General features: G+C 33.1%; 3 protein-coding genes and 1 long non-coding RNA gene across 4 annotated transcripts; 2 read left to right on the plus strand and 2 right to left on the minus strand.

The window, feature by feature from the left end:
* Nucleotides 1–346: 346 nt before the first annotated feature.
* Nucleotides 347–3,918, plus strand: LOC114731156 (uncharacterized). The gene is made up of 2 exons (XR_003738898.1): nt 347–555; nt 3,145–3,918. It is a non-coding gene; the product is annotated as an uncharacterized LOC114731156 (long non-coding RNA).
* LOC114731154 (30S ribosomal protein S16-2, chloroplastic/mitochondrial) lies at nt 1,637–5,722 on the minus strand. The gene is made up of 4 exons (XM_028918280.1): nt 5,412–5,722; nt 2,471–2,516; nt 2,026–2,222; nt 1,637–1,933 (listed from the first exon to the last, which is right to left on the minus strand). The coding sequence occupies exons 1-4, from the start codon at nt 5,542–5,544 to the stop codon at nt 1,887–1,889; spliced, it is 423 nt and encodes a 140-aa protein (XP_028774113.1). The 5' UTR covers nt 5,545–5,722; the 3' UTR covers nt 1,637–1,886.
* A 2,975-nt stretch (nt 5,723–8,697) lies between these two features.
* On the minus strand, nt 8,698–13,496 carry LOC114731161 (nucleolar and coiled-body phosphoprotein 1-like). The gene is made up of 8 exons (XM_028918285.1): nt 13,306–13,496; nt 10,685–10,743; nt 10,536–10,597; nt 9,962–10,414; nt 9,773–9,853; nt 9,042–9,131; nt 8,906–8,967; nt 8,698–8,806 (listed from the first exon to the last, which is right to left on the minus strand). The coding sequence occupies exons 1-8, from the start codon at nt 13,494–13,496 to the stop codon at nt 8,698–8,700; spliced, it is 1,107 nt and encodes a 368-aa protein (XP_028774118.1).
* Nucleotides 13,497–14,447: 951 nt separating this feature from the next.
* On the plus strand, nt 14,448–22,074 carry LOC114731162 (uncharacterized). Its single transcript, XM_028918286.1, has 9 exons — nt 14,448–14,516; nt 19,465–19,738; nt 19,867–19,975; nt 20,170–20,297; nt 20,586–20,716; nt 20,829–20,986; nt 21,073–21,193; nt 21,677–21,709; nt 21,808–22,074. Exons 1-9 carry the CDS (start codon nt 14,448–14,450, stop codon nt 22,072–22,074), a joined length of 1,290 nt encoding a protein of 429 aa, XP_028774119.1.
* Nucleotides 22,075–22,263: the final 189 nt, after the last annotated feature.

A 22,263-nucleotide genomic window follows, 5' to 3' on the forward strand; every position in this document is an offset into this window, starting at 1 on the left:
AGCAAGTAGAGCAATACTATTTCATCTTATTTATTTGGTAACACTGTAAAGTGGCACATCAATGGCATCTTGAACTGTACAAAAATATCTTCAACACAAACCTCTCTTGTAGAGGCTTCTGTTACATATTCATTATGTAGATTGGACGATTAGGGGAACTCTGTGTGTGTGTTAAGGGATTAAATATATATATTAAATCTATTTATATTTATTATTATACTATTTGACGTTTTGATAGGCGCCAATAAACAACACAAAAGCTGAGAAAACGCAAAGGCGAAACCAAAGAATCCTATCGGCTCTATCAATACTGCAGTGATCCCTGAGAGGGAGGCGAGATCCTCGTCTCTAACCCTCTATGTGTTGGTGTTTTTGTTTGGTAACTGTTGCACAATTCGAAGAAGTAAAAAAGAGCACAAAAAATGGTGGTAAGGATTTGATTATCGAGGTTTGGGTACAAGAACAAGCCATTCTATCAAGTCATGGCTACCGATAGCAGATCCCCAAGAGATGGCAAGCACCTCGAAGTTCTAGGTTATTACAATCTCTTACTAGGTTCTCACTTCTCTCTTATTTCCCTTTCTGTTTGGAATTTCCATTTCGGTTTTTGTGTGAGAGAGGTAACTGCAGCATTCTTGTTTCTGTTTGAATTCTGAATTCTGAGAAAGTCGTCACTGTGAGGGAAATTTGAGATTCAAGGCAATTAGATTACCAAATGTTAGTTTGTTGGAAATAAAACTGTACAAGTTATTTGTATCTTTCTAGTAGTCAGAAATCAATAAGTATCTGCACAGAGCTGTTTTTCATATTCAATAGGATAGGTTATGATGTATTGACAGGTGCACGCAATGACACTAGCTCAATCAGATGTTTGCACTTTAAGTTAACCTTCACTTTCAAGTGGGAATGAGAATTTGAGTTATGGATGTCAATAGAATTTTATCAAAAAATGAAATTATAATAGAAAGAGATAGCATACTCAAACCCAAGCAATATCTTTCTTGGTAGCGACAATGTTTGTTCCTTCCTTCTTTTTTGAATTTAGTACACTCTAGCCCCAGAGAATCAAGTGTCTAGTTATATATGTTAGTCTATAATCTGTTCTTTTTATTATTTAGCGATGAGAAAGTTCATAAACGGTTCTAATGATACCAAATTCCTATTTCATTTCCTTTTTTATCCTACTTTTCATTCCATAAAAAAAAAAAAACCCCTCATTTACCGATAGGATTAAGTTTAATAGAAGAAACTCGTCTCCCACAACATGATAAACAAAATTTTCTTGTTTATTAAAAGAAATACTCACATATAATACCTGACAGTGCCTTAAATAAAATTAACTACAATAAAATAAGAAAATATCTATGCATAGAGGGAAAAAAAAAAATCCCCGCCAAGCCCAAAGGTCGGCACTGCCTACTAATTGACATTTCACTGACTAGTCCATTTAAATCTAAAATCTAACGACATATCAAAAATTAAACCCAAAATATCTCATGAACACTCCTTTAGTTTACTTTTGTTTTTAGAATTGCATTCACATTTACACTAAAGATTATCCTCCAAAATGCATCCTCAAGACAGAATCAAAATGCAGTACAGAAATAAGAAAACTAACAAGACGATATTCAGAATATAAGGATTACTAATCAGCTATTTTCCTTGCGGACCAAGCAAAAGTTCCAAAATACAAAAATATCAGGCATTTCACGATTTCATCACCAAGATTAACCATCAATTCACTTCCATAAACCAATCAAAATTCATATCATATCTGAGAAGGTGGAAATGCCATCTGACTTTTTCTCTGGCTTTAGATGACACGTTACAGATTCACAACCCTTTCCCAACAGGCACTTTCAACAAATAAATAGCAATTATTCTCTTCAGTTAACTGGTAAGCCGATTGAAAATACACATTCTCGTAATATACCTAGAATAGAAGGGTCAACAGAATTAGAAAAAAAAAAAAAACACTTAAAAACAACATAGTAAGGTTTTATGGAGTGGGGGTGTCATCTTCACCATCATCTTTATTGCTGTCATCTTTAACTGGCTTCTCTTGACTGAGGATACACCCAGTAAGAGCATCGACAGGGCGTGTATCACGTGATCCGCCTTTACGCCCCATGGCCACCATTGGCGGTGGCGGCAGTAACCCTGCTCGGAATAGTAGACGCTGTACAGGATCTGAAGGTTGGGCTCCAACAGAAAGCCAATACCTGAGAAAGAAGGCAAGAGAAGTTAATGCCGTAAGAATAATAACCTATATTTATGTTCCAAAGCCGGCCAAGGGGGAAAAAAAACATGTATGTTCCAAAGAATTCACTTAGATGAAGTATATTTGGCCAATCATATAGATAAAGATTGGGCTAATAGCCAATCAACTGAAAAAAACCAACATGCTCTTCTTAGCAATCACTTGAATCAACAATGATATGTGTATTGGGAACTAAATAAAAATACTTACTTTACTCTTTCGAAGTTTAGACCCATTCTTTTTGCATTATCTTGCCCTGTATAGAAGCAATGTAAGTTGAAAAGAATTAAATGGTATCATTAGAACCGTCTATGAACTTTCTCATCGCTAAATAATAAAGAGAACACATTATAGACTAACATATATAACTAGACACTTGCAGCAATTCTCTGGGACTAGAGTGTACTAAATTTAAAAAAGGAGAAAGGAACAGACATTGTCGCCACCAAGAAAGATATTGCCTGGGTTTGAGTATGCTATCTCTTTCCATTACAATTTCATTTTTTGATAAAATTCTATTGGCATTCATAACTCAGATTCTCATTCCCACTTGAAAGTGAAGGTTAACCCTATCAATACATCATAACCTATCCTAGTGGATACAAAAAATTCTGACCACTAGAAAGATACAAATAACTCGTAAAGTTTTATTTTCAGCAACGAATTTCTCTTCCTTTCTCACACTTTCTCAGAATCTATATACATAATAAATAAAAATCAAAAGCAAGCCGAGCCAATTTCCTATCCATAATGACTCCTCACTTATTTTCCTGTGCCATGAACAGTAATGGCTAAGTGAACAGTATCGGCTATTGCATGTGGCTCTGTGCTAGAATGAATTTCTTTGGTTTTAATTTTCTGATTTTCTCTCTCTTATTTCGTAGGAAAGGGTAAATATTGTCTCATCTCATCATATTTTTCAGTCCTTATAAAGAGTGTGTCAGCTCTTTTACACTTACTACATCTACTCATCTTAATATTTTCCCGTTTCAAATTCAAAATTGTTTCCTTTCCCCCTCATTTTCTTCTTTTCTTCACCAAACCTAACAAGGGAGGGGGGAGGAAATTTTCTGCATGAGTAATCTTTTTTGCATAGATGGGATAGGATTTCGCATATAACTTTCTCCCTCTCTTCTACATCGCTGGAAAAGAGGAGAATTAGTGGCTGTAAGAAGCTCCCTCTTTCAATCCAAGGATGCGAGGAGGCCAAGAATTTTAAGATCAACAGAGAGATCCGTTTCCTTCTTACACATCAGGTATGAATCTCCATAGGGTAAGGTCCTGTTTTTCTCATTAGAATCACTACATCATGTACATATCTTCATCTCTGTATTGGCTATTGTACATGCCATGTTTTGTGTCACCACACTGCTGCTTGGAGGCGCAATTACGTATCCATAATTTGGGCAAATATGATATTGTATTGCAATAATTCATTTTCAAGGACCTTATAACAATTCTGCTAAATGTTGTTTTATCTTTCATACTTCCTTTATTGTGTTCCACAGCTGGGATGCATATTGGTTAGTCTTTAATTATCTACCTGAGTTCATATCTAGCAGAATGTGGATGTCATAATTTTTTTAATCCTCTTTTTAAGTATAAGTTTGAGGCTATCATCTTCACTAGACTGCTAAAGGTATTGAGTATGGTATTGGGTAATATCTGCAAGGCAATATGTTAATTACTAAAGTTCATTTTCTTGGCAGTTGGCGATGTGCAGCTTTCCTGTGAGTTTCGTGTAAGAAAAAGATTTGTCCCATACCTTTTTATTCAGAGTTGACGTTAAGCAAAACCAATAGGTTTATCCTCAATTGAGGATAAGGTAATTATCAAAACTCAATGGTACTTACTCACTGGTTCCAATGTTGAACTTGGCAGTTGAAGGGAAGGGAGAAAGTGCAAATACAAAGCGAAACAAAGGATGGTCCTTGGTGTTCTTAGGCTGTGATTTCGAATTAAGACATCCATTGAATCAAGTTCTCCCTCTTGTCCATTTTGGCTCATTTCTCCCTTCTTTTTCTCATCATATATGAACGATAGACCAATGGATGTGAACAAAGTTGTTTTGTCCATAGTTTCAAATAGCTAAAAGTCACAAGCCAAAAACCATTACTAAAAACACAGTTGTTTTGTGGGGTTGAAATAATGAACGATGGGATCTCTAACTTCTTGCTCTAATTTCAGTATGGTAGAGTTGGAAATGGACAGCTTTCTTGGGGGATGTATTGAAGCAGAAATTTTTCTATACCTATTTCGTGAATCATGAAGTTTACCTAACTTTGCAACTTTGTTATTGACAAAACACAGTAGTTATTTATACAGTGGTCAAATGCGCTTTAGATGCAAGGGAAGATTTCAAGTGAAAAAATGCATAACAAGAATGCAAGTGAAAATAAGTGGTGCAGGGAGATTTATTTTGATATTTCTTTTAAACTGGTTAATTAATAGAACTCCTTTTTGATGGCTTTTATAGTTGGTATCTATATTTATTTTCCTCCATTTTGAATGTTTTACCTATTGGGCTAAATAATTCTTATGCTTTTATAGTTGGTATCTATATTTATTTTCCTCCATTTTGAATGTTTTACCTATTGGGCTAAATAATTCTTATGTCTCAAATATCACACGTTATCCAGATTCTTATGTTATAGAGTCACAATTCAGGAAGATATTAATAAATAAAAATAGATCCTTACACCAAATACAAGTAAATGAAAATATTGAACAAATAAATGATCCTCACACCAGATACTGCTAGGTACTATTTGAATTTGAACCAAATACTGTTTGAAAAGAAAATATGGTGCAAGGGAGCAGAATCTTATCTTCCATTATTAAAAAGACCGGTTTAACCAATTTAAAGACAGTCGGACTGAGTGTTTTGCTTCATGGCTAATTTTGTGGTTCAGATACTACTAAGAAAATTAAGGCCACAAACCATACATATAATACATGTTAAGCTTAATGAAAGCATTAAAGTAAATTCATCCCGTGCATCGCACGGGGAGAGGAAACTCTAGTTCAAACAGAAAAAAGAATGCTGCGGTTAGCGAAATCCGATCACTCCAGCTAAAAACGAAACCTCCCTCACACAGACACCGAAATGGCAATTCCAAACAAAAAGGGGGAATAAGAGAGAAGTGAGAACCTGGTAAGGGATTGTAATAACCTAGAACTTCAAGGTGCTTGCCATCTCTCGGGGATCTGCTATCGGCAGCCATGACCCGATAGAATGGCTTGTTCTTGCACCCAAATCTTGATAATCGAATCCTTACCACCATTTTTCGTGCTCTGTTTTACTTCTTCAAATTGTGCAGGGTTGGCGACGAGGCAGGGCTGTTGGCGACGAGGCAGGGCTGGCGACGACGCGACGAGGATCCCGCCTCTCTCTCAGAGATCACTTCAGCATTCACAGAGCCGAGCCGATAGGGTTTTGAGTTTTCCTTAGACGCGGCTTCTCTCCTTCTCCCTCACCATCCGCCGCCCTCCTCTACCTTTGATACTGCGCCGTTTTGAGTGAAAGCCAGGGGTGAGTGCCCTTTTTTTTTTTTTTTTCAAATCTAATACCTTAAAAATACTTTTCCAGTGTCAATCCTAAATTAATTTTTTTTGACCAGCAACAATCCTAAATTAATTGTTAATGCACTCAGCAAGGTAAAATATTTTTTTTTAGCAACACTCAATATTTAACACCCAGCGTTTTAAGATGTTTCTTAGTAACACTTGGTATTGTAAAATAATTTTTGGTCCACTTAGTAGGTTAAAATATTTTTTTTAGTAACATCTTTTATGCAATATCCAACATGCTGCGGTACTTTTAGAAGTATCAAGTATCTTGAACTAAATTTTAGTGACCATAAAATATTATATGAAAAATTACTTTAAGATACTAAATACTATTAAAAAATATTTTAAGATGTTGGATATATTAAATATTAATTTATGATATTAGGTGTTATTAGAAAAATACTGTAATACGATGGATATTACTGAAAAATTTTTGGGATTTGGATGCTATTAAAAAATACTTTAGGATACTAAAGTTAGATATTGAGTACTATTAGAAAAATTTTTAGAGTGGTAAGTGTATTAAAAATTCATTTAGGATACTCAATAATACTGAAAATTTTTTTATGGTAGTGAATTTTTTTAAAATATAGAAAAGCACTCACTCTCCCTTGTTTTTCACTCAAAACGCTGCAGCTTTTGACGGTAGAGGAGGGGGGCGGATGCCAAGGGAAAAGGATAGAAGCAGCATCCGTTTTCCTTTCCGTTCACTCAGTTTTGTATCATTTATTTATTTTTATTTTTTTTGAGTAAAAGGGGAAAATGTATTAATAGCAAATATTTACAAAGACAAGGTCAACTAGGCAGTAGAGTTGCCAGGATTAAGTTGCTCTTCTGCCTTAATGACGTACTGGTTTAAGTTTTGAGATGAGTAAATAATAGAATCAGGGGTTGAGGGTTCATTACAAGAAATAGTCCTATTTCTATTATCCCAAAGTTTCCAAATTAGAATTCCCTTTTTATCATTTATTAGAAGCTATTAAAATGACAATCAAAGAATACAATGATAAATGTCAACAGATTAAAGTATATATTTAGTTTTTTAAGTTTATATAAAATTTTAATTTAATTCGTTTATTTTAAAAAACATACATTTGGTCCTTCAATCCTAAAATTATTATTTTTAAATGATTATTTTTTATAATAGTGATGATTGTTCTGAAAATTAAAATTTAATAATATTTTATCAACATTTAATATATAAATAGTATCATTTTTTGTTAATAATTTGAGGGGTAATATTAAAAGACTAAATGTATACTTTAACATATATAAATAAGAAAACTGAAACCCATACCAAAACTCCAAGGGAAAATTATAATTAAGTTTCAAAAAAAAAAATACTAACAAGTCTTAATAATAACTTAAGCAGCATGTGATGACGAGTTTCTGAGTTGGCAACATTTTTTTTTGTAAATTTTCTTGTACATAAAGATTGCGGGTCTAACTCTACGTATGTGCATGTCCTTCTAATTGAAAAAATATCAATATTCAACAAATATAATGCTTTGTTAAACAAAAAAAATTATATATAATGTAAATGTGTGCTCCTATTTTACGAGTCATAGTGTTGAATCACTAAGAAATATCATTATGTGTATTAAATTAATATAAAATCACAATATTTATCTGTAATAAACACAACTTATCTCAAAATCTATATGAACATATGGAAATCACACTAGTTAGCTGGTAAAAATAATAAAATTATAATGCTCATAATATAAGATTGCAAATGGCAATCTCAACAAATGTTTTTCTACTTGCATACAGATATCCGCCTATTAGAATACTATAATTATAATTATCAATTTCAAAAGGATCATTGTTCTGGAGAATCAAAATGTTAATAATTCCCCTACAATAAAAAGTGACAAGCATCAACTCCCAAACAAAAAATGTTATCTTTCTCCCCTTAAGTTGGATTTTAATGAGTAAAAAATAAAGACAAGATGTATGAGTCAGCAAATGACTCATAGATTGTCTCATAATTTTCCTTTTCTCTTGGCCCCTGTTCACATAAATTTAATCTCTCCTCTTTTTGCAGCAAGATTCTCGTTCCTACTCATCCAATTATCATTTGACTCGTTTTAACATTTAATGTATATTTACAACATTTTTCTATCCAATAACAAAGCAATCAACGTCAACTTCACTTTCAGAAAGACGATGAGTATAATGTCAGCACCAAGCTTTTTGACTTACCGGGCAGCAGCACAAAGCGGCTTTCATTGTATTGTATCATATCACATCTCCTTTTCATTGGAATCTTGGGAGGATCTGTTGAACAGTAGCAAAACTAACGCCTCTTTTTTGTCTCTTGAAAAATTCAAAACAAGCAGAATACTTTGTTTTCCTTGCCATGACAAAATGCTTACGCGCGCAGGCGTGTGTGCAATAAAAGCACTTGAATAGTTAAAAGTTGGATGTTTCTTGGGCTTAATCATACTGGCTTCATAGATAACCAAGCCCAAACTGAGAAAATGCTAAGAAGATTGACTTGACAATATTAATATGAATCTATCCATGTGTTCATGTACTTTTTGTTACCAAGCATCCCATTCATTTGATTTGACATTTATAGTATGAAACACACACACAGAGTTCCCCTAGCCCTCCAATCTACATAATGAATATGTGGCAGAAGCCTCTACAAGAGAGGTTTGTGTTGAAGATATTTTTGTACAGTTCAAGATGCTATTGATGTGCCACTTTACAGTGTTACCAAATAAATAAGATGAAATAGTATTGCTCTACGTGCTGAATTGAATTGTTTCACGACCACACGATTAGGAAAAGGCAGTGTGAAAGGCATCCAATAGCAATAATGAAACAAAATTTCCTTCCCAAGTTGTTTGTATGTGCAGTCATTCATCATCATCAGAATCGCTGAAATTTATTGAGTGGGATTGGATATCAATTTGCCCCCCTTTGTATGTCCCACGTTTTTTCTTGGTCTTCTCATGACGAAAGTCCCTGTGCGAGTCAATAACAGGTACAAAGGAAATTCAGACTGAAGAAAAAGTTATTGTTATTCAAATCAATTCATAAGTATCTTACATCCGCCACACTTACCTTCCCCTAACTTGGCCAAGAATTTCCTCTGCTTTTGCGCCATAACCGCTCTCCGCTCCATCCTGAAGACATACATCATCACATAATTGTATTAAAATACATAGCAGACAGTGGAAAGGGTATCAGGTTATTATACCTTTGCCCAGTAAGAGTTATCCTGAATTCTCTCATCAGCAAATACTACTTCATCGGCCTTTACTCGTTGAAATGCCTTCCCTACTTTTGGCTGAAATTAAAGGTATCAGAACCAATTATAATAAACATCTAGCTTCAGCAGTGCTATTGGAATTAAAAATTCTATTGAAATGACAAGCAGCGATGTGAAAGACCTCTATCAAGACAAGGAAATAAAATTATACTCTAGTAAGGGAAGAGAACAGAGGACATCTATGCAAAAAGTAGTGGGATTTATGATAAATCTTTAGCTCCAGCTGTGTTACTGGAATCACACATATGAAAAGAAAATTGAACAAATGAAGCATCTTATAATGAAGGAGAAAAGATCTGAAAACATCAATACAAACAAATAGGGATTTATGGTATTAAACAGTTTCAATTGAACATAAACCAACAATTTTTTTTTTCAGTAGGCCAAAATTCCATTCTGGGATTAAAACTGTGGTGTCATGATGAGAACCAAGCCTCAGCTACACCAAGCCAATTTTTTCAAACTAGCAAAGTTCATCCCCTATAAGGAGAATTTTCCTAGGGAAGAGATCAGTTGAAAACAAGCTAACCTCATTAGTTGAGAACAATGACAAAAAATCAATGTAATTCCACGTTAAAAGTAAAAGTAGGATGTATTACTAATCTTCGTGCGTGTTTCATGCATCAGTTCTGTACACATGAAGAGCGTAAATATAATACCTCAACTGATCCCTTTTGTTGTTTCTTTTGAGGCCTCTGGACGGAAGATCTCTCTCCAGTATTCCCAAGGTCCCCATTTATCTACTCATCAGAAATTAAATCAATGTTCAGGTTTTCATTCATCTTTGATGATTGCTGGCCTCTGTTAAATTCATTTAAATTTTCAATCTTTCTGTATTTGGGTTCCACATCTGCCTTTCCATCCACAGGCAATACATCATTTTCTTCAGATGTCGGTCTTCTCTTTTTAGAATCTTTCTTCTTCTTGCCCGTCGCATCATCATTTGCTGTATTGAAACTATCCTTCTTAGAATCATTTTCAATATGATCTCCAATCTGAAGCCCTTCTACATTCCCATCACTGCTTGATTTGTTTCTCCTTTTCTTTTTATCCTTGGATTGCTTCTCCATCTCACCATTGACAGTTTTGGCATCTGAAGATGCATTGTCCCTTAACTTGACTTCTGTCACCATAGGTATGGATTCAAATTGGCCATCATTCCCGTCACTACTTGATTTGTCTTTCTTTTTCCTTTTATCCTTCGATCGCTTCTTCGTCTCATCAATCATAGTTTTAGCTTCTGCAGATTCATCAATTGCATTATAAAGAGATTCAGAAGCCCACTTCTTCTTCTTGTGCACCTTTTATCATTATCCTGCAATATATTCACAAAATCTTCTTAGCAAGCTCCTTCATTCCTAGCTCCCACTGGTAATTTGTTCAGATCCCTTACGACAAAAGTTAGAATTTAGTTTTCTTTACCTTGTCTTCAGAAGTTACTTTCGATTCAGGGCCTAAGCCATTTGTTAATGCCTCAAAGTTCTCTACACCACAAAGTCCTTCATAGGCTCCAGATTGATTAACACCAGCATCACTGTCACTCTACTCAGTTTTCTTTTTCTTTTTCTTACTTTTGTTTTCCATGTCAACTATCAAATTATCCTCTCCATCTTGGAGTGCTTGCCTGCAACTAGCACGTAGAAGTGCCAATACAACGATCTAATTTATAAGTCTAGGAAGCAAAAGAGTGATGATTGAATGGCAAGCAATGAGAAAGGAAGAAATTGACCATGAACCTACAGAAACAGATATATACATGGATTTCAAGCATACCTTGCCCCTTCTGATTATAATTAAGTTACTTGTAGAATAATTAATAATTATTGAGCTTTTGTAATTTAAACCTTATTGACTTAATAAATGCAAAAAGAGATAAAATAAACCAGTGGAAACAAATAAAATTTATGTTTAATACCGATTTCTTTATTAAGGGCAAGTGCAAAAAATTATTAATTTAATGCATTTTTTGGTTTGTGTAGTTGGGGTGCAAGTGGAACAAAGTAATATAATATAGTATTATACCACTCTATTCCTATTTATATTTGTAGCAGAAAATTTTATTTCTAATTAAATATAAGTCACTTGTAAGGTAATTAATGAGCTTTCTGTTGATTTAATAAATACATTGAAAGATAAAATAAATAGATAAAAAATATAAACACAAGTTTAGTATCATTTATCTAATAAGGGCACATGTGGAAAAAAAAATCAAATTAATACATTTTTTGATTTGGTAAATAGGTTAGAGTGACATTATTGAAATGCATAATCAAACTACTGTGAGTTTTCTACCCTATCTTTTTTTAAGAAATTCGATTACACAACCTTGAGGTTACACAAACTATAGCCTAAGAACAGAAAAATCAACTACTTATAATTAACGAAAGGGATAATTAATCCACAGCTCCTTATAGTTTCAACTAATTTTGAATCAGGTCCTTATAATTTTTTTTCTTTTTATCAGGTCCTTATACTTTCACCTGTTTTTAATTAGGTTCTTGTATTTATTTTTCTTTTTATCAAGTCCTTATAAGTTCACCTTATTTTTAATTACGTCCCTGAATTTTTTATTTTTTATTTTATAAATTCTAATAGTACTATTATATAAACATAAAATAGTATGTATTATTTAATATTAGTTTATAAACAATAACATTATAAAGATATTGAATTATTATAATGATTTTAATTTTTTCAGCAAAAAAATTAATTGTTCTAAAAAATTTTCCTGAATTAATTAATTCTATTACTTTTTTATTACATAATTATTAATTTAATTTAATTATTAATATTTTATATTTCAATATTAATCTATTTAATTAAGCTTATATTTAATTAATAAATAAAAATTAAAACTACATGGACCTGATTAAAAATTTAGTGAAATTATAAGGACTTAATTAAAAGAAAAATAAATACAAGGACCTAATTAAAAAAAAGGTAAAAGTATAAGGACCTGATAAAAAGAAAAAAAATTATAAGGACCTGATTCAAAATTCATTAAAACTATAAAGACTTGCGGATTAATTAACCCGTTATAACAGTGTGAGGGCCAAGTCCATATCCATTTGCGTCAGAAAGCTTAAGTAAAATAGTAATACCGTATATATTCGTTTTCTGGTGAAACACTATTCTAGATGCCAACGTTTTGTCATTTTATTTACCTATTCTTGCCAATATTTCAACCGGGTCATCATTGTGTTAGTTTGAAAGAATTGAAGCTTGATTCATTCCATTGAATCCATTAGTCAATTTATTCGTTTAATTTATTTAATGAATTAATTAATAATTTATTACATATATATTGGCAGATCGATGTATTTCTTAATTATTCACTAATTTCCTAAGTACAAAATTAGAAAAAGTAACTCTAAAAATTCAAGATCTCAGAACAGTTTTGGTTATAAAGATTGTGTTATCATTACACTTTAAGTAGGTCTTTTTTTTTTAAAAAATTAAAGTCTCATGAACTACTTTGTTTTGGAATTTTAACGTTCATACTTATTTCAGCTAAAAAAAAATTCATACTTATTTTTGTGAAATTCTCTGTTAAATAAATACAATTAGTTGTGACCATATATATGACACATTCTTTTCTATATATGTCGATTCAGTTACTTACCAGAAAGGAATACATGACATATGTAGTCCAAATGGACCGTCTTATCATAATATATCATAATCGTAACACATTAAATTGTAGAACTGGAACTCTCATTATATATGGTAGAAGGAAGTTGGAACACACAGATGCTTTATAAGTTGCTTAAGTTAATTGCAGATACTTAATCATAACAGTACATCATAAATCATAAATCATAAATCATAAATTAAATATTATTCATCGGGTGAAATAATGATGCTCTGGACGAACTCTTCATCCTCCTGTTCACTCGTATAATTGTCACTGCGATTAACTAAAATGCTTACAAAATAATCTGCATTGAAGTTTCTATGGATGGGGAAGATTTTCATGTAAGATTTATCAAATAGGTTCTGGATGACCAGTGGCTGATGGAGGGCTTCTGGTATCTTCAGCCTTAGTGCGATATCTTCACAATAGACGCTTGTGAAGAAGAACAGAATGTCGTTGAAATCGTAGCATTCAGCCAAATCCCATTCGATATAAAAAAACTCTTGCTGCCTTATTAAACCATATATGCATCTAAACAATACATATCATGGATGATACCAATTGAATGATCCCACCTCAGTGACACCTGTTTCTGAAGTGTTGAAGGTGACTCTGAAATAAGCAACGTCCAAGACGCCGACAACTTCCAAAGGACTGCAAGTGATTCGAAGAAAGCGGACTCCATAGGTTCTCCACGTCATAAGCAAGTGATGGATCTTATGAACAGTAAATACTTGAAATCTAGCCATCTTTCAAGTTACCTTATTCAGATTTTGGGTGAATATTGCAATGAATTGATTGTCCTAGCCAGTGTAATATACAACCAAATCTGCAACTTAGACGTGAAAGACAAATGCGACGCTCAGATTCATAAATGTGTTAGTTGTGTTTACCTAATATCATAGGTTTATGTGCCAATACAATGATTTGCATTCACTTCAGTAACCAATTGAAAATTTGATTAGTTGATATTCGATAATCTCAGCATCTGATTAATTGATTAATCGGTAACTGATGTGATGTGTCATGAATTCGTATTCTGGCATAGCAATTAGTTAGACCACTGTTATTTACTGCATCAGAAGGCCTGATGTCTAATAATTTATTTGTACTCTACATGTTATTTGTTTTTATCTTTACAGTATCCTCTATTTTTATTCAGTCACTGGATTGGTGAAAATAGATTTTCTATTCATAGTTCCAAGCTTTGACTATGTTGTCAGGCTAGAATTGTTTTTGTGACCTAGAAGACTGTCATATTTCATTAATTCCCTTATTCTATTAGGTGATATTTGATATTGTTGAAGTACATTGAACATTATTTCCTTTAACATGTTCAATCTGTGCTGCTTTATTGATGTGACAATTCTTTTTTTTTCCCTCTACGATTAATTTAATTTATTTGTATTCTATATGTTATCTGTTTTTCTCTGGCTTTCACTGTGATGTTTTGCGTTTAGAAAACATCTATCTACTGTGGACAAACCTATTCATTTGTCAGCTTTTTTAAAATTTGTATACTTCTGATGGATAGTAAAAAGCTGTAAAGGCTGAACAAATGCTTTCTACATGTTACTGCTGTTTATGGCTTTTTTTTGTCAGTGGGGAGGCATATTCACTAGAAGATGATAATTGGTAGATCCTATGAACAAGTGTAAATGTGCAATGAACTTCATAGGCAATATTTAACGTGTAAGAAAATGGAAAACTTGGAACCCGGCTCTGCAGTCAATGACGTTGATTCCAAGATTGCTGTTGTTCCATATTGGGTGAGCAAGTATTTAAAGATTGTTCTATCTGTCCTCAGAAAAAAGTTCCATTTCAGCTATATCTAAATAGTAGGGCTTATGCATACACGGATGATGCATCAATTCATTATGTCATAGTTTCATTTCTATCATTTACGTAGTCATCTCGATATGCTAAATAACATAAAATCTCTTAACATGCATGGCAAGGCAACGATTTGTTTAGTCTCACTAAACCTTTCTAATAGTCTTCTTTCTTGTCTCATTATTTAACGTGAAGATTATTCCATGCATATGTATCTATTATCGAGCTACCATATTGCTAATGAGGTATAACCTCTAATTCTGATGATCCAGTGTTTTGGATATTACAACTTAAGCTTATATAAAATTATTCAATATAATAAAATCCCTCAACTTGACTTTTGATTTTTAAATTTTAATTATTCAATAATAGAAAATAGAAAAAATTATCTAATGTTGCGAAAGTTTGACAGACAGTCAAAAAAATAAGAGTTTGATGGGACAATTCAAATTGACTTAATTTATTTGTTATTTTGAGTACATGCATGTTGTATGTCATCTGTTTCTCTGTGGCTTCTCTGCCATGCTCTGCTTCCAAATAGCATCTTTAACTTGTGGACACACATTAATTTGACATTTTTTTATAAAAAATTGTATACTTAAAATCCATGGTTAAAAACTGTATGGGCTGAACAAAAGCTTTCTAGATGTAGGTGCTGTTTCATGGTTTTTATTGTCAGTAAGTAGGCATATTCACTGGAAGATGATAATTCGTAGACCCTATAAACATCTGTAAGAGTGGAATGACCCTTACAGGCAATATGCTTAAATATCAGAGTAAGATGTCAGAAGGATCCCACTCTGCTTTCAATGACATTGCTTCTAAGGCTTCTCTTCCTGTATATTGTGATTGTAAGTATTTTCTTTTTTTGACCGGATGTGATTGTAAGTATTTAAAGATGATTTCACATGTCGTCAGAAAAAAGTTCTGTTTCAGCTAAGTCTAAAGTGTAGTACTTACACGTACATGGATGATGCATGGATTCCTTGTATCATCATTCCCTCTTTATCATTTGCACAGTGAATTGGCTATTCTAATGTCATTTAAACCTATGAACATGCATCACTCATTAGCGATTTCTTTATTCTCTAAATTTATTGCTATTATGAAATCTAAATACCAATGCACTATATTGCCCCATACAGATGTAGGTCCTTTTACAATGGTTTGCTCTCCAATAAAAACTTTCACCTATGGACATACCCGCCAGCTTTGTAAAAAGTGTATAGTTATTATCGATGGGTAAAGTCTGTAAAGACACTATTTATAGCTTCCTAAGTGTATTAGCTATTCATGGCTTTTATTGTCAGTGGGCGGCCACATTTATTGAAAGGTGGTATTTAGTACAACATGTTTTCTTTTACCTCACAGGCATCATGATTAAATATAGAAAACTACCCAACCTTTATACCTGGATCTGCTGTCAATGACGTTGCTTCCAAGATTCCTATTATTTCATATTGGGTGATGTATGACGGATGATGGGTGTTGTAACATCACCACTTACTAACCAGAACTAACCATGATAGAAAGGACTAAAACTAGTAAACATACCCTATCATGGTTATTTAAGAGCAATCACATCAATAAGGGGCTAACCATGATAGAAAAAACATTCGACCTTAATTAAGACTATCATGGTTAGAAAAAGAATAACCTATATTTGTAATCATGGCAAACATGGTTATAAAACAATACACCTCTGAATGATAAATTATAATAGCAGTTTAGATTTGACTATATTTGTCAATACTAGCAACAACTAAACTTGCAAACATTGCCATTATCACATCATGGATCCACAATAATTCAATCACATGCAATCTAAGGGCCTCGGGCCCACTACCAGCACTCTAGTCTAATGTTCAGACAAAATAAACCAAAGATAGAAGGTATAATACGTTCACTAAGTCAAACGACATAAAAATATGAGAAGGTAAAATAAGTCCCAAATGAATGCAGTCCTGATGTGTGGCAATATATGAAAAGATTGCATAAATAAGGTCCAAAAGCTCTACACTGTCAACTACAGCTATTGAGCCTCAGGAGTCTTCCTCGAAGGTCCCGCTAACATATTGTTTCCTGAAAATGGTAAAGCAACAAGAGTGAGACAACGTCTCAATAACTAAATCCCCACCTATCACACACCCTAGCATGGGCTAGCGAGGCGTCAGGTGGGATGCACAGAGTTAATAATAGTTTATAGACATCTATTTAACATTTAAACTCACAATAATCATATAAGAAAAATATTTCCACTAATTTCATGCAGTTGATACATTTTAAAAGAAATAACATACTGTTTATTTATTTATTTAAAAGATATAAATATCAATGAACATCCTATGTCATATGCAATTCTTGAATCCAAATCCATCCTTATATCCTCCTTATTTCTGCCGACTGGACGCATAAGCTAAGTTCTTTCCATTTAACTGGCAACTCTGACGAGCTCACCATACGAATGATGTGGACTGGCCAAAGACCACAGAGCACTCGGTGGACCATGGGTCCTCCCTCGAAGAACTAATGGGGTGTCACAATCCCTCGAAGAACTAGTGGGACAACAATAGCGGCCAACCATAAAGCTCCATATGGAGGCCAATACCACGTGGCAAGTCTATGAATCTCAATAACTCTAATTATCTCCTTTCCCCACCCAAAATAAATACACAAGGTTTAAAATGACATATTTATATGCATAATCAACAGAATTTCGTAATAACACATCATAATCATGATTACCAATTTCTTACAATACAAACTATGTCAATCCTTTTTAAAATAGCATCCCACAAGACAATTCATACAAAACATAATATACTTTTAGAGAGTTAGTTATAAAGCCGCTCACCAACTTCATACTAGAGTATGCAACAGATAGAAATTTAGTTACCTGGTCTCCTAGCTAACAGTCAACTACAACTAAAGTCCGACCTCAAAAATGCCACAATAGAGTTTATGTCTACAAACAAAATTAAAATATTATCTCTATATATTAAAGTAGGCTACTCACAAAATTCTAACCTCTAACTCCTCCTCTAAAAGCTTTAATTTTTACTCAGAATTCTAGCCTAAAAGACATTTCTCTAAGGTTTGGAATGAGAACATATACATATATATGATTTAGACTCAATTCCTAAATTTTCCTTACTTAAATATCCTTTAATTATTAGATTATATTATTAGAATCATCAAATTCATAATGTAAATAGACAAACTGTAAATTTATAACTTATATTCCATCTTCGAAGGATTTAGACAAATAGACTTAGTATGAACCAGGTTATTCTCGCTACAAAAGTTAAACCCTTAATCTAACCATTGAATTTAATTTCCTATCTATCATGATACTATCCTCCAAATTATAGCTCAATCTAATGGTGAATGAACTTTAAAATGCTAATTTACTATTCAGGACTCTATCTGCTAAATCTAAAAGATATAAGTTAAAAACATACCTAATAACTTGTAATTCAGAGATCAAAATGATGATCCAACCATTGAAATTGTCCCAAATGGGTTGACCAAATTTTAGTCTGATCCAACGGTTAATAAACTCAAAACTAGCACTTTTCTGAGACTACCTCAGATATGTGCGAAAATTATTTACTCACTTCAAGAACTCCTTCACTCTAAAGATTAGTCGATGTGGGACTTCTATACCATGGTATAATTTTCTAAAATATCACCCATACACACACACACACTCACACACAAAAACATTATTAAAATAATAATAATAATAATTTGCCTATATCTAACTTTTTTTATTAACTTAATACTAAAATATATTTATTTATAAATTTAATTAGATACTAGATAAAAATAAGGATGTTACAGGTGTTCCATTGGTATCCTTTACGTAGTCATTTCGATCTTATATCATAAAATATCTCAACATGCATCATGCGTTAGCAATTTGTTTAGTCCATAGATATATTGCTTCCATATATCCACTCTAATTTCTTTTAATTATCTGTTGTATTCTCCCATTATTTAAGGTGACTTCTGACCTCTGATTTTGATGAGAGATATGATAGTTTTTAGTTTATATCAGTGCAAGGGAATGAATCGTCCTCAGTATAAAAGATTCCTGCTCTACTGCGAAGGTATCTCCCCTGTATTAGTCGCCCTATTGACACACACGCACGCACACACATATATCTCTAAAGTTGTTGACTCATTTTATTCGCAGCTTAAATTGGGTAATCTTTGGTTCTTCAGAATGGTCTGCTGTTATGTATTTTTCTGTTTAACCATCATTGAAATGGCAATACACTATTCACTAACCATCGATTGTAAGTCATCTGAAAAAGATAGCTTTGCAGTTATAGATTTTTTAGATTTTTAGATTTTAGATTTTAGATATAATAGTTTAAATTCAATTCAAATCAAATCAATCAAATTCAATTCAAATTCAGCTTCTAAATCAAATCACGTAAACAAGGGCTGTTATTCTGTAAAAAAAAAAAATTCTTTCATCATTCGTCACCCAATCCCCATCTTAAAAAAATAGTTCCCGCCTTTATGCTCACTTTTCTTTTCTTCCAATTCCACTATAAGTACTCTGCTATGTTCTTCCATGCGTTACACTTATTCTCTTTTAACATCTTCAGCTTCACACAGTTCTTCCCCACGAAAGCCATAATGAGTCAGTTCTCAATGCTCAAAAATTTGCATGATGGCACTGATAGATGGCAGATACTTGTGACTATTTTCAAGAAATGGAACGTCTTCCATAAGCAAGCCCCTAATGAAATTTTATGTGTTTCCTTACTTTTGGTCGATGAGGAGGTCCTCTGTATTCATGCTTCCACATATGTCTTCCCATTTCTAAATTTTTAGTTTGTTTACTTACATAAACTATGTTGTCATTAACAGGGTAGTACGATTCAAGCAAGTGTCCTCAATAAGAACTTGCATGCACGTTTTCAACACAACATCATTGAAGGTCAGAGCTACTTATTTGCTAACTTTGTTGACACCCCAAACGTTAGCCAATACAGAGCTACCAATACTCCTTACAAGATTACTATCACTCCCCATACATATGTTGTCGATAGAATTACATCAACACCATTGTACTCCTACTCATTTTACCCTCTTCATCACATAAAGGAGTCTAATGAGAAGAACGCAGTTACCCACTTGATCGGTATGAACCATGGTCAATTTAATAAATCATTCTTTTTCTTCAATGTTGCTTTCAAATTTGTGGGAAGTCCTTATGTGTTGTTTTTTCCTCACTAATTCATTATTTACTATTTTTTGTCTATTGAATAGATGTTCTTGCTTTTGTTAAGTCAATAGGTACCCTTAAAGAGTTCCACAAGGATAAGGAAGACAAGCATAGGTTGCGTATGTTGCTGATTGATGAGGAGTCAAGTCTAAAGTCTTTATTCCTTCCTTTTGTATAGTTTTATTATTTTGATTAATTTTATTAACTATTATTTTTATAAATCTATTAATTTATTAATTACTAATTATTTATTTTGTCATTATAATATTGTATGGGTCAATTTCATGTGCACTATTACAAAGGTGATGAGTAGTTAATGCTTAACCGGTATACTTATGCGTTGACAGTGAAAATGAAGTTGAGTGCCTGTTGTATGATAACTGTGCTGTAGATGCTTACATGGCTCAGACGCAAAACAACAACTCTCCTGTTGTTGCATTGTTGAATCTTGTAAGGGTTGGTTTCTTAGAAGAAGGTATAACTTCCTACTCAAATTATATTCCATTATATTCCTATATAATGTACATCGTATCTTATAGTTAACATGCATTAATATATATTTGTACGATGTTGTAGGCAAGCCTCAAGTGTATAGTTCATTCAATGCTACGAGGGTTTTATTTAATCCACCTATCAAGGATGTCAAACAATTCATTGATACTTTTGCTATTTGCAATGGTTACCATGTTGTTCATGTTATTTAAAGTATTTAATATATCTTAATTATTGATTTCGACTATTGATGGGTTGACATGTAGTGCAGCGCAAAAAGGTTCACCTATGATGGGCATTCTGAGTCAGTCCATGCCATCTCAGCTATCTCACACATCCCGTTCAAGCAACCCCCACAGACACAAAAGGATTTCTATAGCTGATGTAGTGAACCAGCCCGTTGTAAGTACACTGCATGAAATATATCTGTTGTGGCAATAATATCAGTGAGTTCTTATAGTTCTCACATAGATCTTTGCATTATAACGTCACCTAACTTTATTTTGTTCTGAAGGGAGAGACCTTTGTTATCAACTGTGTTATCCATAAGCTGGAGACCACGTATGGTTGGCTCTATGATGGATGTGGGAAGTGTGGTTCGAAGCTAAGGGATGAAAATAATACCATTACTTGTCCTGGTCGTCAAAAGAAACCTGACTCAATTGAGCCTAAGTATTTACTCTGTTTGTAGGCTGATTCCATCAATTTGATATGTAACTGATCCATTTATGACCAGTATTTTAATTCATAATGTGTAGGTTAAAAGTTCATTATGCTGTAAAAGATGACACAGGAACAACTTCTGTCATCTTTTGGGACAAGCATGCTTCGGAACTCATTAACAAAAGTGTAGCTGAGCTGAAGGCTATCTACCTTAAGGTTAACTCTGAATTTAATTAAAAGTACACAAGTTATTACAATTGTATTGCAAATGTACCTGTCTTTAGTGTACGGAAGGTTTTATTTTGACTTATTATCTTATTAATCAATTTATCAATTTATCAATTGTTTTGTCTCATTAAGTTATTGATCAAATAATAAGTTAATATATTAATAAATTGCTGCAGTCCACGAAGACATTTGAGTGGCCTATGGAGTTAGATAATCCAATTGGGAAGAAGATGTTGATTACCCTTAAGCTTAATGACTATAACAAGAACCACCCATCATCCAGCATTAGTGTTGTCCAATACACTATATGTGAGGATTTACTGGACCAATTCACTGATGCTTCAAATCAGTTGAGACTATGAAGATCACATATATACTAATCTATTTATTAATTTATTATTTTGATAATTTGATAATTATTAAATCCAACTCAATCTATTTATGAATACTCATTATCTTTTTTGTATTCAGGAACAATCAGTGAAGGACAGCAATCCTAGCCAAGTTAGTGTACTAACATCTTATTTGTTCATCATGTATCCATAACAGTTAATTCATTGCAGTTAATTATAATAATTATAATTAATTTCATCATGCTTCAGGTTGGCCTCCATACAAGTGAAGAGTATACTTCTCTATCAGATCATTCTGGTGCAAGGAAGAAAACAACAGCTCAAGTCCACACCATTGAGGATGATGATATTCTTATCTCTGATCTGTCCAATCATCCAGTACTTGCTCAGCCAAAAGGAAAGAAAAGAGGACTTGTAAGGAAAAATATTGTGGATGATGCTGATGTTCAACAAATGCCACAATCTTCATCATATGGTGATGGGAGGCTACTGAAAACAGTGAAGCAGGAGAAGTAGTTAGTAGGATAGTCAGCTACTACATTTTATGTGTCTTAAATTCATTCCTAATTATGTTGCTGTCAGTAAATTTGCAGATGTGGTGTCCTTATGTATGGTCCATCGTGTTTTGTTTTATTTGTGATCAGTTATCTTATTGGTTTGATTCCAGTACTTTTGAGACTCTATTGGAGGTTTGTTGTTATTTTG

This window comes from Neltuma alba, unplaced genomic scaffold (genome assembly GCF_004799145.2).
Source record: "Neltuma alba isolate B1F8T4 unplaced genomic scaffold, ASM479914v2 tig00012806_pilon, whole genome shotgun sequence".
In the NCBI taxonomy this organism is placed as follows: domain Eukaryota; kingdom Viridiplantae; phylum Streptophyta; class Magnoliopsida; order Fabales; family Fabaceae; genus Neltuma; species Neltuma alba.

Bases quoted from the DNA above. Each gene is read 5' to 3' on its own strand.
- LOC114731154 (XM_028918280.1), bottom strand. From the start codon at position 5,544: ATGGTGGTAAGGATTCGATTATCAAGATTTGGGTGCAAGAACAAGCCA. The intron at 2,223-2,470 runs GTAAGTATTTTT...CTTCTTTCTCAG, and splicing joins CTAAACTTCGAAAGAGTAAA to GTATTGGCTTTCTGTTGGAG. The intron at 1,934-2,025 runs GTGAAGATGACA...CTTCTATTCTAG, and splicing joins TGACAGCAATAAAGATGATG to GTATATTACGAGAATGTGTA.
- LOC114731161 (XM_028918285.1), bottom strand. From the start codon at position 13,496: ATGGCTAGATTTCAAGTATTTACTGTTCATAAGATCCATCACTTGCTT. The intron at 10,415-10,535 runs GTAAAGAAAACT...TAATGATAAAAG, and splicing joins AAGTAACTTCTGAAGACAAG to GTGCACAAGAAGAAGAAGTG. The intron at 9,854-9,961 runs GTGGAACCCAAA...TCTGATGAGTAG, and splicing joins CTGTGGATGGAAAGGCAGAT to ATAAATGGGGACCTTGGGAA.
- LOC114731162 (XM_028918286.1), top strand. From the start codon at position 14,448: ATGGAAAACTTGGAACCCGGCTCTGCAGTCAATGACGTTGATTCCAAG. The intron at 19,976-20,169 runs GTCTTTATTCCT...ATGCGTTGACAG, and splicing joins GATGAGGAGTCAAGTCTAAA to TGAAAATGAAGTTGAGTGCC. The intron at 20,987-21,072 runs GTATTTACTCTG...CATAATGTGTAG, and splicing joins CCTGACTCAATTGAGCCTAA to GTTAAAAGTTCATTATGCTG.